The sequence below is a fragment of the Carcharhinus amblyrhynchos genome, chromosome 12 (genome assembly GCF_965287045.1).
Source record: "Carcharhinus amblyrhynchos chromosome 12, sCarAmb.v2.hapA, whole genome shotgun sequence".
Taxonomy (NCBI): domain Eukaryota; kingdom Metazoa; phylum Chordata; class Chondrichthyes; order Carcharhiniformes; family Carcharhinidae; genus Carcharhinus; species Carcharhinus amblyrhynchos.
In genome coordinates this window covers 88,309,346-88,327,140 of record NC_137335.1, presented here as the reverse complement: position 1 = coordinate 88,327,140, position 17,795 = coordinate 88,309,346, and the positions used below count along the sequence as shown (strand labels likewise).

General features: G+C 45.1%; 1 protein-coding gene across 1 annotated transcript in view; it reads right to left on the bottom strand.

The window, feature by feature from the left end:
• The window catches only part of LOC145351208 (adenylate cyclase type 8-like), a 135,895-nt gene that overhangs the window by 99,567 nt on the left and 18,533 nt on the right, over nucleotides 1-17,795 (bottom strand). The window contains exons 5-6 of the mRNA XM_080200910.1: nucleotides 12,112-12,239; nucleotides 5,698-5,856 (exon numbers count right to left, since the gene is read on the bottom strand). Coding sequence (XP_080057036.1) covers nucleotides 5,698-5,856; nucleotides 12,112-12,239 — 287 coding nt within the window. The remainder of the gene's footprint in view (nucleotides 1-5,697; nucleotides 5,857-12,111; nucleotides 12,240-17,795) is intronic.

Here is a 17,795-nt window from a genome sequence, read left to right as displayed (position 1 = left end):
TGCTGGCTGGAAAGGTGGCTCCTCCCTCCGCAATGGCATCAGGTTCAGTACCCGTGCACAGGGAGGAGACCAGCAAGCAGAGAGACCAATCTAACACTGCAGGCAGTGGCAGCAGTGGGCAGCACCAAAGCATTTCAGAGAAGGCTGGGCATCCAGTACTGTGAAAGGATGAATCATCCACTTCCATCCTGAGTGACTCTTCTCATCACCTTCAACTCACACACTCACTCATCCATCACACACTCACTCATCCATCACACACTCACTCATCCATCACACACTCACTCATCCATCACACACTCACTCATCCATCACACACTCACTCATCCATCACACACTCACTCATCATCACACACTCACTCATCCATCACACACTCACTCATCATCACACACTCACTCATCATCACACACTCACTCATCATCACACACTCACTCATCATCACACACTCACTCATCATCACACACTCACTCATCCATCACACACTCACTCATCATCACACACTCACTCATCATCACACACTCACTCATCATCACACACTCACTCATCCATCACACACTCACTCATCCATCACACACTCACTCATCCATCACACACTCACTCATCATCACACACTCACTCATCCATCACACACTCACTCATCATCACACACTCACTCATCCATCACACACTCACTCATCATCACACACTCACTCATCATCACACACTCACTCATCCATCACACACTCACTCATCCATCACACACTCACTCATCCATCACACACTCACTCATCATCAGACACTCACTCATCCATCACACACTCACTCATCACCACACACTCACTCATCACCACACACTCACTCATCATCACACACTCACTCATCATCACACACTCACTCATCATCACACACTCACTCATCCATCACACACTCACTCATCCATCACACACTCACTCATCCATCACACACTCACTCATCCATCACACACTCACTCATCCATCACACACTCACTCATCCATCACACACTCACTCATCCATCACACACTCACTCATCATCACACACTCACTCATCATCACACACTCACTCATCATCACACACTCACTCATCCATCACACACTCACTCATCATCACACACTCACTCATCATCACACACTCACTCATCCATCACACACTCACTCATCCATCACACACTCACTCATCCATCACACACTCACTCATCCATCACACACTCACTCATCATCACACACTCACTCATCATCACACACTCACTCATCCATCACACACTCACTCATCCATCACACACTCACTCATCCATCACACACTCACTCATCCATCACACACTCACTCATCATCACACACTCACTCATCATCACACACTCACTCATCAACACACACTCACTCATCCATCACACACTCACTCATCCATCACACACTCACTCATCATCACACACTCACTCATCATCACACACTCACTCATCCATCACACACTCACTCATCCATCACACACTCACTCATCATCACACACTCACTCATCATCACACACTCACTCATCATCACACACTCACTCATCATCACACACTTATATAAATGGTAAATAGCTGAGGCCCCAGCACCGACCCCTGGGGCACTCCACTAGTCACCAACCGCCAATCCGAATAGCACCCATTAACCCCCGGTCTCTGTCTCCTATTTGAGAGCCAATCCTCTATCCACGCTAACACCCTACCCCCAAACTCCATGTCCTCTGACCTTCTGCAATAACCTCTTGTGAGGTACCTTGTCAAACGCCTTCTGAAAATCAAGAAAGACCACGTCCACCGGCTCTCCTCTATCCACCGCCCTAGACACATCCTCATAGAACTCCATTAAATTTGTCAGACACGACTTCCCCTTAACGAAACCGTGCTGCGTCTGCTCTATCAAGCAATTCCCCTCAAGATGCCTCGCTATTTCCTCCTTGATGACGGATTCTAACATTTTACCTACAACAGACGTTAAACTAACCGGCCTATAATTCCCTGCCTTTTGCCTGCCACCCTTCTTAAACAACGGCGTAACATTATCCGTTTTCCAATCTTCCGGCACTTCCCCGGAATCCAGCGACGTTTGGAAAATTACCACCAAGGCATCCACTATCACCTCCGCCATTTCTTTCAGAACTCTCGGATGCATTCCATCCGGTCCTGGGGGCTTGTCCACAATCAGTCCCTCCAGTCTGTCGAGCACCGCCTCTCTAGTAACAGTAATGTCATTGAGACCCTTAATGGTAGGGCGTTAGGGAGAGTTACAGAACAAAGAGATCTAGGGGTACAGGTTCATAGCTCCTTGAAAGTGGAGTCACAGGTGGACAGAGTGGTGAAGAAGGCATTCAGCATGCTTGGTTTCATCGGTCAGAACATTGAATACAGGAGTTGGGATGTTTTGTTGAAGTTGTACAAGACATTGGTAAGGCCACACTTGGAATACTGTGTACAGTTCTGGTCACCCTATTATAGAAAGGATATTATTAAACTAGAAAGAGTGCAGAAAAGATTTACTAGGATGCTACTGGGACTTGATGGATTGAATTATAAGGAGAGGCTGGATAGATTGGGGTTTTTTTCTCTGGAGCGTAGGAGGCTGAGGGGTGATCTTATAGACGTCTATAAAATAATGAGGGGCACAGATCAGCTAGATAGTCAATATCTTTTCCCAAAGGTAGGGGAGTCTAAAACTAGAGGGCATAGGTTTAAGGTGAGAGGGGAGAGATACAAAAGGGTCCAGAGGGGCAATTTTTTTCACACAGAGGGTGGTGAGTGTCAGGAACGAGCTGCCAGAGGTAGTAGTAGAGGCGGATACAATTTTGTCTTTCAAAAAGCATTTAGACAGTTACATGGGTATGATGGGTATAGAGGGATATGGGCCAAATGTGGGCAATTGGGATTACCTTAGGGGTTTAAAAAACAAAAGGGCAGCATGGACAAGTTGGGCCGAAGGGCCTGTTTCCATGCTGTAAACCTCTGTGACTCTCTGACTTCAATCGTCCAGACCCACTCCCCTTTATGACCTCACTGGGAAAGATTCTCACCGGTGAGGGATGGCTATGTTCCCTGCCCCATATCTAAGGAAGGATGTGCCGGCCTTGGAAAGGATCCAGAGGAGCTTGTCATATGAGGAACGATTGAGGACTCTGTGTCTGTACTCGATGGAGTTTAGAAGGATGAGGGGGGAGTTATTGAAACTTACAGGATACTGCCAGGCCTGGATAGAGTGGACGTGAAGAGGATATTCCACTTGTAGGAAAAACTCGAACCAGAGGCACAACCTCAGGGTAAAGGGACGATCCTTTAAAACAGAGATGAGGAGGAATTTCTTCACCCAGAGAGTGGGGAATGTGTGGAACTCTTTCCCGCAGAGGAGGCCGGGTCACTGAGTGTCTTTAAGACAGAGATAGATAGGTTCCTGATTAATAAGGGGATCAGGGGTTATGGGGAAAAGGCAGGAGAATGGGGATGAGAAAAATATCAGCCATGATTGAATGATGGACTCGATGGGCCGAGTGGCCTCATTCTGCTCCGGTGTCTTATGGTCTTACAGAGAGCTGTTGGTTCTGTTGATATTATCTCAGAATGAAGCAGGCCACAGCAGACCATGATGGTGGTAGTAATACTTAAACTTTTACCCCAGCTCCCCCAAGTTTTATCTCAGGCCCCAGAATCATTCCCCAGTACCTCCAGAGTTTTACCAAGGGTGTAGGGGACAAATTGCAGCAAACCTTCTCACTGACGTTAAACGTGTTTTGGTTGTCCTCGTGGGATTTTCCATCCAATTGTTGTTTTTCAAAAGTTTATGTATTTATTTGTCACAAGTAGGCTGACATTAACACTGCAATGAAGTTACTGTGAAAATCCCCTAGTTGCCACACTTCAGTGCCTGTTTGGAAACACAGGGAGAATTTACCATGGCTAATGCACCCTAACCAGTGCGGCTTTGGACTACGGGAGGAAACCAGAGCACCCAGAGAAAACCCACGTAGACACAGGGAGAACGTGCAGTCTCTGCACAGACAGTGACCCAAGCCGGGAATTGAACCCGGGTCCCTGGCGCTGTGAAGCAGCACCAGCATTGTGCCATTCTACAGAAATGGGAGTGGGAAACAACAGTTCCACTCTCTATCTGACAATTGTAACTGCTTTCCAGTTACTCGCTATCCCTTGGTTTCTGTTTTCTCTCACTCACAAACAGAAAATGCTGGAAAATCTCAGCAGGCCTGACAGCGTCTGTGGAGGGAGAATAGAGCCAATGTTTCAAGTCTGGATGACCCTTCGTCAGAGCCCCCATTTTGATTCGAAATGTTGGCTCTATTCTCTCTCCACAGACGCTGTCAGACCTGCTGAGATTTTCCAGCATTTTCTGTTTTTGTTTCAGATTCCAACATCCGCAGTATTTTGCCTTTTCCTATTTCCTCTTTCTTCCCCTGTGTATAACTAATCCAATCTCTGTCTCAGTCTCTCTCTGCACCTCTGACAGTGCCAAGCTGAACTGGGTTACCACATTCTCTTTCTCTGCCTGGGGCAGTTGAAGGGTTGACTAATGCTCCAACCCTCACTCGTGCTTTCTCTGCAGTTGTTACTCTCCACCACGCTTTCTCTCTGTCACTCAAACTTTCTCTGCCCATCAGTAAGATCCTCTTCTCATTGAACCTACCCACACTCTGTTCAGGATTCTCCGGCTCTTCCCACTGGTGGGATTTTCTGGTCCCACTGAAGTTAATGTTTGCCGCGAGGAAACGCGAGAAACAGCGATAGAAAGCCCGAGTCTCTTCTCTTGACTGTTTTCTTTAGTCAGGCTGTACTACCACCATGGTTTGCTCCCTCTGTCACTCTCTCCTTCACTCTATTAATTGCTTTACAATTCTATCATGCTTTGCTGGTTAGCACTCTCATTCAGAAAGCAATAGGTGCAAATCCCACTCCACAGACATCAAAATAAGAAGGATTGGCTCATTCAGCCCATTGAAAAACAACATTGATGCCTTCTGAGGGTGTGTTTCGCTGTGGTAGCCGAGACATTAAATTGAGGTCTTTTCTGGCTGAGAAGTATCTCTGGGGAATGTAAATATTTTCACAGCATTACCTGAAGCACAGTCACATTATTGGGAGAGATGATTAGGTTTTTAATCACATACTGCAGGAAAACTGGCTGTTGTTTTTCTCACACTGACCTGCCCTTCCACAGGACCTCCTGAGTGGTAAAGCACTTTGGGATGTGCTCGCTCAGGTAGGGAAGGGCTGACATTATACAAATCTTTCTTTCTTTTTACACTTATTCTGTTCCTTGATCACACATTGTGAGTCAGTCACACTCTCTGTGCCTTGATTTATTCTCTATAACTCTTTTAGAAGTTTACTTATTAGTGTCACAAATAGGCTGACATTAACACTGCAATGAAGCTACAGTGAAAATACCCTAGTCGCCACACTCTGGTGCCTGTCTAGGTACACTGAGGGAGAATTTAGTACAGCCAATGCACCTAACCAGCACATCTCTCACACCATGGGAGGGAACCGGAGCTCCCAGAGGAAACCCATGCAGACACGGGGAGAACATGCAGATTCCACACAGACAGTGACCCCACCAGGAATCAAACCTGGGCCCCTGGCACTGTGAAGCAGCAGTGCTAACCACTGTACTAGCGTGCCACCCTTTCTCTATCTCACCACCTCTGGTACACTCTTACCCAGGTTCACCAGTAGTTTCGAGCTTGTCAGCGATGCTTACATCCAATGACCACACGTCAAACTGCCATTTCCGCAGGCCCAGTACCCCGCACAGGACAAAGCCAGAGTGGATTCCAATCCGCATATCGATTGCTGACTGATAGTTTGATCGGATCTTCCTAAATGACAGAGAAATATAGTTTGGGAGAATTGTTATTCAATGGAAAAGTTGATAGTGGAGATCAGTGGGTACCAGAGTGTGAGGTGTTTTGACTGTATAAAGAAAGCTAAAGAGATATCACGTGTTGGAGATGATTCTTTGATTACTACAGGAGGTGAAGGATAATCATCAAGAGACTCAGGAGTTTAGATAATGATTTAAATGGAACTAACTGGCACTACCCAAATGTCAATTACATTCTCACCCCTGTAACAATCCAGGTGCAATGGCACTGTGTGTGTACTTATACCCCAGAGACTGCAGCGGTTCATGAATACAGTTCACCATCACCTTCTCAAAGACAATTTGGAATGGATAATAAACACTGACCTAGCCAGTGATGTCCGTATACCATGAACGAATAAAATTTAAATTAATCCAATTCCCAGGAATCCATAATTCCAGTCTTCTGTTAACTATAGTCTTAACAAAGAGCAAAGAAAATTACAGCACAGGAACAGACCCTTTGGCCCTCCAAACCTGCACTGACTATGCTGCCTGACTTAACTAAAACCCCCTACCCTTCCGGGGACCACATCCCTCTATTCCCATCCTATTCATGCATTAGTTAAGATGCCCCTTAAAGATCACTATCGTATTTGCTTCCACTACCTCCCCCAGCAACAAGTTCCAGGCACCCATTACTTTCTGTGTAAAAAAGTTGCCTCGTGCATCTCCTTTAAACTTTGCCCCTCGCACCTTAAACTTTTCCCCCCCTAGTAATTGACTCTTCCACCCTGGGAAAAAGCTTCTGACTATCCACTCTGTCCATAGCTGTATAGGGCATTGGTGAGGCCGCAGCTGGAGTACTGTGTGCAGTTTTGGGCGCCGCACCTGCGCAAGGATATTTTGGCCCTGGAGGGAATGCAGAGGAGGTTTACTAGGCTGATACCAGAGTTGAGGGGATTGAGCTATGAGGAGAGGCTGAATAAACTAGGCTTGTACTCGTTAGAGTTTAGAAGAATGAGGGGAGATCTCATTGAGACGTATAAGATGATGAATGGGATGGATAGGATAGAGGTGGAGAGACTCTTCCCGCTCAAAAAAGACAGTAGGACTAGGGGGCACAGCCTCAAGATAAAGGGGAGGCGGTTTAGAACGGAGTTGAGGAGGAACTTCTTCACTCAAAGGGTGGTGAATCTCTGGAATTCTCTGCCCGTTGAAGTGGTGGAGGCTGCCTCGCTAAATATTTTTAAGAAGCGGGTTGATGGGTTTTTGATAAGCGAGGGGATTAAGGGTTATGGGGAGAAAGCGGGAAAGTGGAACTGAGCCACAACAGATCAGCCATGATCTTATTGAATGGCGGGGCAGGCTCGAAGGGCTAGATGGCCTACTCCTGCTCCTATTTCTTATGTTCTTATGTTCATGCCTCTCATAATCTTGTAGACTCCTATCAGGTCTCCCCTCAATTTCTGTCGTCCCAGTGAGAACAAACCAAGCTTCGCTAACCTCTCTCCACATAGCTAATGCCCTCCACACCAGGCAATATCCTGGTAAATCTTTTCTGTACCCTCTCCAAAGCCTCTGCATCTTCAATTAATTTGATTCTGGAGTCCTGATATACCCTCTGAAAACCCTTCTCCCACTGGCTCAGGGAACATTGCAAACCCCCCAAACTGGCCAATCCTGCCACCACTATAGTTTGCTGCGGCCTGCTTCATTCTGAGGGGACATCTACAGAACCGAAAGCACTCCATAAGACCATAACAAATAGGAGCAGAATGAGGCCACTCGGCCCATCGAGTCTGCTCCGCCATTCAATCCCGGCTGATATTTTTCTCATCTCCATTCTCCTGCCTTTCCCCATATCCCCTGATCCCCTTATTAATCAGGAACCTATCTATCTCTGTCTTAAAGACACTCAATGACCTGGCCCTCCACAGCCTTCTGCGGCAAAGAGTTCCACAGATTCCCCACTCCCTGGCTGAAGAAATTCCTCCTCATCTCTGTTTTAAAGGATTGTCCCTTTAGCCCAAGGTTGTGCCTCTGGTTCTAGTTTTTCCTACTAGTGGAAACATCCTCTCCACGTCCACTCTATCCAGGGCCTCGCAGTATCCTGTAAGTTTCAATAAGATCCCGTCTCACCCTTCTAAACTTCATCAAATACAGATCCAGAGTCCTCAACCTTTCCTCATACAACAAACTCTTTATTCTAGGGATCATTCTTGTGAATCTCCTCTGGACCCTTTCCAAGGCCAGCACATCCTTCCTTAGATACAGGGCCCAAAACTGCTCACAATATTCCAAATGGATCAGAGCCTTATCCAGCCTCAGGAGTCCATTCCTGCTCTTGTATTCTAGCCCTCTCGACATGAATGCTAACATTGCATTTGCTTTTCTAACTGCCGACTGAACCTACACGTTAACCTTAAGAGAATCTTGAACAATGACTCCCAAGTCCCTTTGTGATTCTGATTTCCTGAGCATTTCCCCATTTAGAAAATAGTCTGTGCCTCCATTCCTCCTTCCAAAGTGCGTAACCTCACACGTTTCCACATTGTACTCCACCTGCCACTTCTTTGTCCACTCTCCTAACCTGCCCAAGTCCTTCTGTAGCCCCCCTGCTTTCTCAATACTACCTTCCCTCTACATATCTTCGTATCATCTGCAAATGTAGCAACAACGCCTTCAGTTCCTTCCTCCAAATCGTTAATGTATATTGTGAAAAATTGTGGTCCCAGCACTGACCCCTGAGGCACACCACTAGTCACAGGCTGCCATGCTGAAAAAGATCTCTTTATTCCCACTGTCTGCCCTCTGCCAGTCACCCAATCCTCTATCCATGCCAGGATCTTACCCTTAACATGGGCACTTAACTTCTTTAACAGTCTCCTCTGCGGCACCTTGTCAAAGGATTTCTGGAAATCTAAATAAATCACGCCCATTGGCTCTCCTTTATCTAACTTCCTTGTTACCTCCTCAAAGAACTCTAACAGATTTGTCAGAAATGATCTCCCCTTGATGAAGCTGTGCTGACTCAGTCCTATATTATTGTGTACTTCCAAGAACTCTGCGATCTCATCTTTAATAATGGGCTCCAATGAGTAACACTGGCAAGTTATCTTTAGTATCAAAGTCCCCATGCCTGCGTACAAGCTTGTCTCTGTCAGCATTTGGGTTCCCTTCACAAATAGATTCCATCCTGTGTGGATCACCTGACGCCAGGTACCTTGGTGTGACGAATATCAATGGAATCGAGGATATGACACGGTCCAATTGAAAAAAGCATATTTCTCTCATTCCAAAAGAGAAAAGACTGGAAAATCTCAGCAGCATCTGTAAGTAGAGAAAAGAGCCGATGTTTTGAGTCCAGATGATCCTTTATCACAGCCCTTTCTCTTTTTCATCTTTGTTTTGTGAGAAAATGTAAACCCAGCCCCACAGCTGGTAATTGGAGGAGGAATCCGCGTGTGAACATCTGGAGAATTCATCACTGGAAACATTCTCATTTGTCATCCACCACGGAAGGTCAGAACAAACTCTCGCTCAAATGGTCTACCCAACTGGTGAGACATCCAAAGGGATGACAGTTAAATCACTCTTATTCTATTCCTATTGGCTCACTACTGTCCCTGGCCAAGCTCTTCCAGTACAGTTACAACACTGGCATCTACCCAACAATGTGGAAAATTGCCCAGGTATGTCCTGTACACTAAAAGCAGGACAAATCCAACCCAGGCAATTACCACCCAATCAGTCTACTCTCGATCATCAGTAAAGTGATGGAAGGGGTCATCGACAGCGCGATCCCCAGCACCTGCTCAGCAATAACCTGCTCAGTGACGCCCAGTCTGGGTTTCTCCAGGGGGTCACTCAGCTCCTGACCTCATTACAGCCTTGGTTCAAACATGGACAAAAGAGCTGAATTCCAGGGAAATTCACCTCCTGGCCACCCAAAATCTTCCCACAAAGCACACATTAGGAATGTGATGGAATACTCTCCATTTGCCTGGATGAGTGAAGCTCCGTCAACACTCAAGGAACTCAACACCATCCAGGGCAAAGCTTGATTGGCACCCCAGCCACCACCTTAAACACTCACATTAAACATTCCTTCACCACCAACACAGCGGCACCTGAGCTTCCGATCAGTCAAAGTTTTCAGCGGGTGGAAAGTTGGCAGCTAGTTAGGAGAACAGTGGAAGCTGGAGCTAGTTATACAGAACAAAGAAAAGTACATTACAGGAACAAGCTCTTCAGCCATCTAAGCCTCTGCTGATCTTGATGTCCTAACTAAACCAAAATAAAACCTTCTGCTCTCACTCAGTCCGTATCCCTCTATTCTCTCCCTATTTATGAACCCATCCAGATGCCTCTTAAATGTTGCTAATGTGCCTGCTTCCACCACCTCCTCTGGCAGCACATTCCAAGCACCCACCACTCTCTGTGTGAAAAACTTCCCCCACACACCTCCCTTAAACCTGTCAGTTTTGGAATGTATCACCATGTAATATTACTGGAGTCAGGATGAGAAAGCTGACTGCAGCTATTTTCTTGCTCACTCAGAGTTTGCTTGCAGCCGTAGTCTGTTTCTATTCATCTTTTTCAGCACTTTTCTTTTTGCAGATTTGAATCTTTTGGGTTAGAACATAGAACATTACAGCGCAGAACAGGCCCTTCGGCCCACGATGTTGCGCCGACCAGTTAAAAAACAATGACCCTCTAACCTAAACCAATCCCTTTCCATCCATAAACCTATCCAGAGATCTCTTAAACGCCCCCAAACTAGGCGCATTTACAACTGCAGCAGGCAGGGCATTCCAATCCCTCACCACCCTCTGGGTAAAGAACCTACCCCTGAAATCCGTCCTATAACTACCCCCCCCTTAATTTAAAGCCATGCCCCCTCGTGCTAGCTTTCTCCATCCAAGGAAAAAGGCTATCACTATCCACCCTATCTAAACCTCTAATCATCTTATATGTTTCAATAAGGTCCCCTCGCAGCCGCCTTCTTTCTAATGAAAACAACCTCAAATCCCTCAGTCTCTCCTCATAGGACCTCCCCTCCATACCAGACAACATCCTGGTAAACCTCCTCTGCACCCTCTCCAAAGCCTCCACATCCTTCCTATAATGTGGGGACCAGAACTGCACACAATACTCCAAGTGCGGACGCACCAGAGTTTTGTACAGTTGCAACATGACGCTGCGGCTCTTAAATTCAATCCCCCTACCAATAAACGCCAAGACACCGTATGCCTTCCTAACAACCCTATCTACTTGATTCCCAACTTTCAGGGATCTATGCACACATACACCTAGATCCCTCTGTTCATCCACATCAGAGTCCTACCGTTAGCCCTATACTCTACACATCCATTATTCCTGCCAGTGAATTCCTTCTCAGTGAATTCTCTGCCGCTCGGTTACAATCTCAGCTCATGTTTCTACTGGATGGCTGGATATGTCAGATCCCAGGATAGAATCCAGTTTGTGTTACACTCTCCCAGTTCATGTTATAACTGGATAGGAAGGACCCAGAATGAAACCAAAGCTCAAAATATCATAACTTTTACTTTCTTTAAAACACAATGGAGGAACAGAGTCAGCTAATTAGCTTTAACAACAAGAAAGAAATGATTAAACATAAAAAGTCAGATTATGCTACAATACTTCTTTACCCCTTAGTTTAATAAATACATATAAATTTTGAGATTAACACAATTACAAGGTGCATTGTAAACTACAATGGTCTTAGTAATACAAAGTCCCTTTAAGCACACAGATTGACTGCGGTCAAATACACACTCTGCTCTGAACCCAAGTGAATGTCTGTGGATTCCTCCTCAGAATCCCAGATGATTGTCATGTGAGAGTTTCCAAACTCTACTCTCTTTAAAATCTTCTTTCACAACGATGCTTTTCAGGTCTGGATAAGGAAGAAGGGAAAGACTTTTTGCAAGTTCATTGGGAGCAATTTAGTTGCGACCCTGCAGAAAAACATTTAAAAAATTCAACCCGTAGAGATGCCATCTGTATACATTGTTAGGTATAAAGCCCTTTGGGATCTCCTCAGAGCTACAACAAATAATCAGATCTTTTCCTTTACTGTCCTTTTATTCCTAATTCATAGCTTATCCAATGTTAAAAAAAATCTTCAAGCTTCAAAAGGTACAGGGCAAGATAAATCCTTGGAATACCAAAGGATGAGTTTCTGGTGTACCAAGTCAGACACTGGGTACAAACTCCTGAATAAAGTGGTCTGTTCTCTTACCAAATCGCACGGATCATCCCAAGGCCAAGTTCCACACAACAATGCGCGTGATCATCAAGCGGTTCCGGAATTCCTGAAACAGCATAGTAACAGTCACCCAGGATTTTGATTCGCATACAGTTGTGTTCCTGTTGAGCAGAAGCAGAATGTTCAAATCAATCTCTCTTATAATGAATTTGTACCTTTTTTTCTAGGGAGCTGGTGAACCTTTTTCCTTTATTGATTCAAATAATTGGGGAGTGACTAGCAATTAGGAAAAGAATCTTTCAGCCCAAAGATTAGTGTCCAAGGGATGATCTGGTCCACCCAGTGCAGCAGAGAAAATAGGCAGGAAAACATGTGTCCTCCTCCTGGGTGGGTTTTCCTCTACAGCGGCTCCCTGGACATTTCCAACGCTAATTCTTCTACCACTCGGAGCCTAGACCCCTAACTCGGGAATCTCTCTCTGCCTCTCCACTTCACAATTTCTCCAAGACCAACCTCCGTGATCTAATATCCCTTTAAATGTTTGGACGGATGATTTACTGAAGGAAACACCAAATGAGGCTGTCTGGGTTGAGCTCAGAAATAAAAAGGGGGCACCGCAGTGTTAGGACTGTACTACAAATCCCCAAATAGTGGAAAGAACAGCAAATACGCAGAGAGATTTGTGAGTGTAAAACAATGTGACTGTAATCATTGGGGAATTCAAACACTCTGATATCAACTGGGAGGCAAACAGTGTGACAGGCACAGAGGGCACAATGTCCCTGAACACCTTTCTCAAGGACCTTTCCATCCAACGTATCACAAGCTGAGTGAGGGGGGGGTTCAATTCTAGAGTTAGTTTTAGGGAATGAAGCTGGACAAGTGGATGAATGAGCAATGGGCGACTATTTCAGAGATAACCACCAGAATCGCGTCTGATTAAACATCATTATAGAACAGGGCAAAGATAGAACACAGTTAACATTCTAAACTGGAGCCAGGCAAATTTGTCAAAGCTAAGATAAGCTGGCGAGATTGGATTGGACACGGTTATTAGAAGAAAAACAGTGTCAAAGCAGGGGGAGGCATTCCGAGGAGAAATTCGACAGGCCCAGTGCAAACATGTCCCCACAAAGAAAACGGGAGGGATTGCCAAATCCAGAGCTCCCAGTTATCCAGAAGCACACAGAATACAGTTCATATAAGTTTTTGTGTTTTAAAATATAACTTTTGGTTTTAGGGTGGCATGGTGTTGCAGTGGATTAGCATTGCTGCCTCACAGCACCAGGGACCCGGATTCATTTCCAGCATCAGGTGACTGACTATGTGCAGTCTGCATGTTCTCCCCGTGTCTGCGTGGGCTTCCTCCGAGTGTTCAGTTTCTTCCCACAGTCCAAAGATGTGTAGGTTAGGTGGATTGGCCGTTTAAATTGCAGGGTTAATATGTGGGCTTAAGGGAAGAAGACCTGGATGGGATTGATGTTGGTGCAGACTCAATGGGCTGAGTGGCCTCTTTCTGCGCTGTAGGGATTTATGATTCTATTCTATGAAATAATAGCTGGGAATGGGGGCATCCGCTTTGAAAACTGATTTGTAACCCTTAGAGATTGTCTAAGTTGATGTTGGTGTCAAAGGCAGGGCCAGAATCTGATGCACATCCCTAATTGCCCCTCAGTGGCTTGCTGCACCATTTTAAAAGTTATCCTCATGGCTGTGGGTCTGGAGTCACGTGTAGTCCAGGCCAGTAGGCATTGGAAGATTTCCTTTCCCAAAAGAGCATTGGTGAACCAGTTGAGTTTCTACAACAATGGAAAATGGTCACGATTTCTGACAGTAGCTTCTTCGGATTAATTCACTGATTTACATTCCACCTGGGGCTGTGGTGGGATTTGAGCCATGCCCTCAGTGCAGTAATCTGGACACCTGAATCACTCGTTCAGTGACATTACCATTATGCCACCATCTCCCCATCCATTACATGTCAAAGGTTGGGGTTATGTTTCAGGGAGTAACAGTTAGAAAAATTACAAAAGCAGATAGAGGTGTATAAGATTTTGATGGGTATAGATAGAGTGAATGCAAGCAGGCTTTTTCCACCGAGGCTAGAGGAGAAAAAAAAACAGAGGGCATGGTGAAGGGGGAAAAGTTTAAAGGGAATATTAGGGGGGCTTCTTCAGGCAGAGGGTGGTGGGAGTGTGAAATGAGCTGCCGGATAAAGTGGTAAATGCGGGATCACTTTTAACATTTAAGAAAAACTTGGATGGGTTCATGGATGAGAGGGGTGTGGAGGGATATGGTCCAAGTGCAGGTCAGTGGGACTAGGCAAAAAAATGGTTCAGCACAGACAAGAAGGTCCAAAAGGCCTGTTTCTGAGCTGTAATTTTCTATGGTTCTATGGTTCAGAGAGGCTTCATTATCTGAAGACATGACCTCTGCAATTCCTGCAATAAGGGCAGTCCAAAGAGATGTCTTGATTTTGGAAGTTAGAGCTCAACTATAAACTGTGAAGACAAATCAATTATTTTCTTCAGATCAAAGAAGGAATTTTAAGTGAAGGATATTTGGCCTATAGGTCTGGTTGAGGACATCCCAGAGCCTGTCATGGCGATGAGTGGAGCTTAGAGAGAACTCTGGTTCCAATTAATCTGGATGTTTTCTGAGAATTTTAGTTGCAGCTTTGATTTTGGTTGTTGTGCAGGGGGTCAAAGCAAATAATAAAACTCCTGCATTCTAAGGGACAAACTTTATCACTCATAGTGTGGAGTGTGGCTTAATTTTAATGTGGATTTCCTGAGAAAACAGAAGATTTATTCTATCTTGCAGCTGGTGGAAAAATCAAGGATGGAAAAATCTCCTTGCAGAACCTTGTGGCAAAGAAAGCAATCAGTAGAATTGGCTGGAAAATACTGAGGAGGCAACCAGAACATGGAACTGAGGCTTCCACAGTTCAGAGGTTTTAAACAAAGAGCCTTACCTCAGAGAATAGCTGAGGAAATAAACTTTTTTTAGAGTTTATTTATTAATCACAATAAGACTTACATTCACAATGTAATGAAATCACTGTGAAATTCCCCTAGTTGCTACACTCCAGCACCTGTTCCAGTCAAAGCTCTGGTGCGGCCGCATTTGGAGTATTGCGTACATTTCTGGTCACCGCATTATAAGAAAGATGTGGAAGCATTGGAAGCAAGGAAACTTGAGGTTTCCTCATAAGTCTTATGAGGGACTTGAGGTTGTTTTCGTTAGAGAGAAGGTTAAGAGGTGATCTAATTGAGGCATACAAGATGATCAGAGGGTTAGATAGGGTGGACAGTGAGAGCCTTCTTCCTCGGATGGTGATGGCTAACACGGGGGGACATAGCTTTAAATTAAGGGGTGGTAATTATAGGACGGATGTCAGAGGTAGGGTCTTTACTCAGAGGGTAGTAAGGTCGTGGAATGCCCTGCCTGCAGCAGTTGTGGACTCGCCAACTTTAAGGGCGTTCAAATGGTCAGTGGATAAACATATGGATAACATTGGAATAGTTTAGGTTAGAGGGTCATTAGATTGGTTCCACTGGTCGGCGCAACATCAAGGGCCGAAGGGCCTGTACTGCGCTGTAATGTTCCATGTTCTATGTCCTATGTTCTATGCATCCTAACCAGCATCTCTTTCGGACTGTGAGTGGAAACTGGAGCACCTGGAGGAAACCCACACAGACACGGGGAGAATGTGCAGACTCCACATAGACAGTGACCCGAGCCAGGAATTGAACCCGGGTCCCTAGCGCTGTGAAGCAGCAGTGCTAACCACTGTGTCATCATCCGTCCAAACTTTTAAGGTATTGTAACATTTAAAAATTCTTTGGAAAGTAATAAATAAATTGAAGTGCATAGCATTTGTATGGATATATGCTAATTTTTTAACCTGATTATATTTAGTCATAGAGTCAGAGGGGTTTACAGCACGGAAACAGGCCCTTCGGCCCAACTTGTCCTTGCCGCCTTTTTTTTAACCCCTCCCAGCTAATCCCAGTTGCCCACATTTGGCCCATATCCCTCTATATCCATCGTACTCATGTAACTATCCAAATGTTTTCTAAAAGACAAAATTGTACTACTACCTTTGACAGCTTGTTCCAGGCACCCACCACCCTCTGTGTGAAGAAATTGCCCCTCTGGACACTTTTGTATTTCTCCCTTCTCACCTTAAAATATTTGCTTTGTTTAATTTGTTCTGTGTGGTTAAAACACAAGGTTTTCTTGTGCAGCTCAATTGATAAGTAACTGGCGGTTCAGATTTCTCTTTAAAGATTCAAGCTTCTTAATTGGATTGTAACCTCTGATAATCCCCGGCATTATCAGCAACCCCACTAATCTTCATGCCATCTACAAACTTTCTAATCAGACCACTCACATTTTCCTCCAGATCATTTATATATACCACAAACAACAGTATTGTATACTACTACTGAGAGGTCCCAGCACTGATCCCTGCAGAACACCACTAGCTACAGATTTCCATTCTGAGAGAAGGTTAAGAGGTGATCTAATTGAGGCATACAAGATGATCAGAGGGTTAGATAGGGTGGACCCACCCAGGAGGAGGGCACATGTTTCCCAAACCCTTTTACTTTGCATTGTGGTGGGGGGGTGGAGGTAGGGTGCCGGTGTGGAGGTAGGGTGCCGGTGTGGAGGTAGAGTGCCACTGAGATCTTCCACCGCTACTCTCTGTCTTCTATAACCAAGCCAGTTCTGTATCCATCTCTCCAGCCCACCCCGAATCCCATGTGATTTTAGTTTTTGTACCAGTCTGCCATGTGGGATCCTGTTAAATGCCTTATTAAGGTCCATATAAACTACATCCACCCTCCTTCCCTCATTAATTATCTTTGTCACCTCTTCAAAAAACTCAATCAAGTTGGTAAGACATAACATTCCCCACACAAAACCATGCTGCCTGTCACTAACTAGTCCATTTCTTCCAAATGTGTATATGTGTCCCAATATTTTCTCTGAAAGCTTCCCCACCACTGACATCAGGCTCACCAGCCTCTCATTTCCTGGATTATCCCTGCTTCCTTTCTTAAACAAGGGAACAACATTGACTGTTCTCCAGTCCTCTGGAACCTCGCCTGTGGCCAAAGAGGATGTGAAGATATCTCTTTAAGCCTCAGCTATTTCTTCCCTTGCCTCCCACAGTAACCCAGGATAGATCTCATCTGGCCCCGGGGACTTGTCTACCTTACTGCAATTTAGGATACTCAACACTTCCTCCTTCGAAATTTTCACATTCTCTAGAGTGTCTATCTTACTGTGAAAAGTTTGCACATTCAGCTAAATGCTTTCCTTGTATAGATCTTGGTAACATAGGAAAAGGAGCAGTCCATTCAGCCCATTGAGATTGCTCTCCCATTTCATACAAACGTGGCTGATTGGACACTTTAATGCCTTTTCCACCCACTATCCTCACAACTCTTTACAGTGTATACAGTTAATCAGAAATCTATCAATCTCTGCCTTAAACATACTCAATGACTGAGCATCCTCTGGGGTAGAGAATTCCAAAGATTCACAACCTTTTGTTCTGTTAAGAAGAAATTTCTTCTTATCTCAGTCCTAATGGTTTCTCCCTTACTTTGAAATTGTAAACGCTGGATCCAGGGAAATACCTTACCCACATCGGCTCTGTCTATTCCTTTAATAAGTTTCACAGAGATCTTATCTCATTCTTTGAA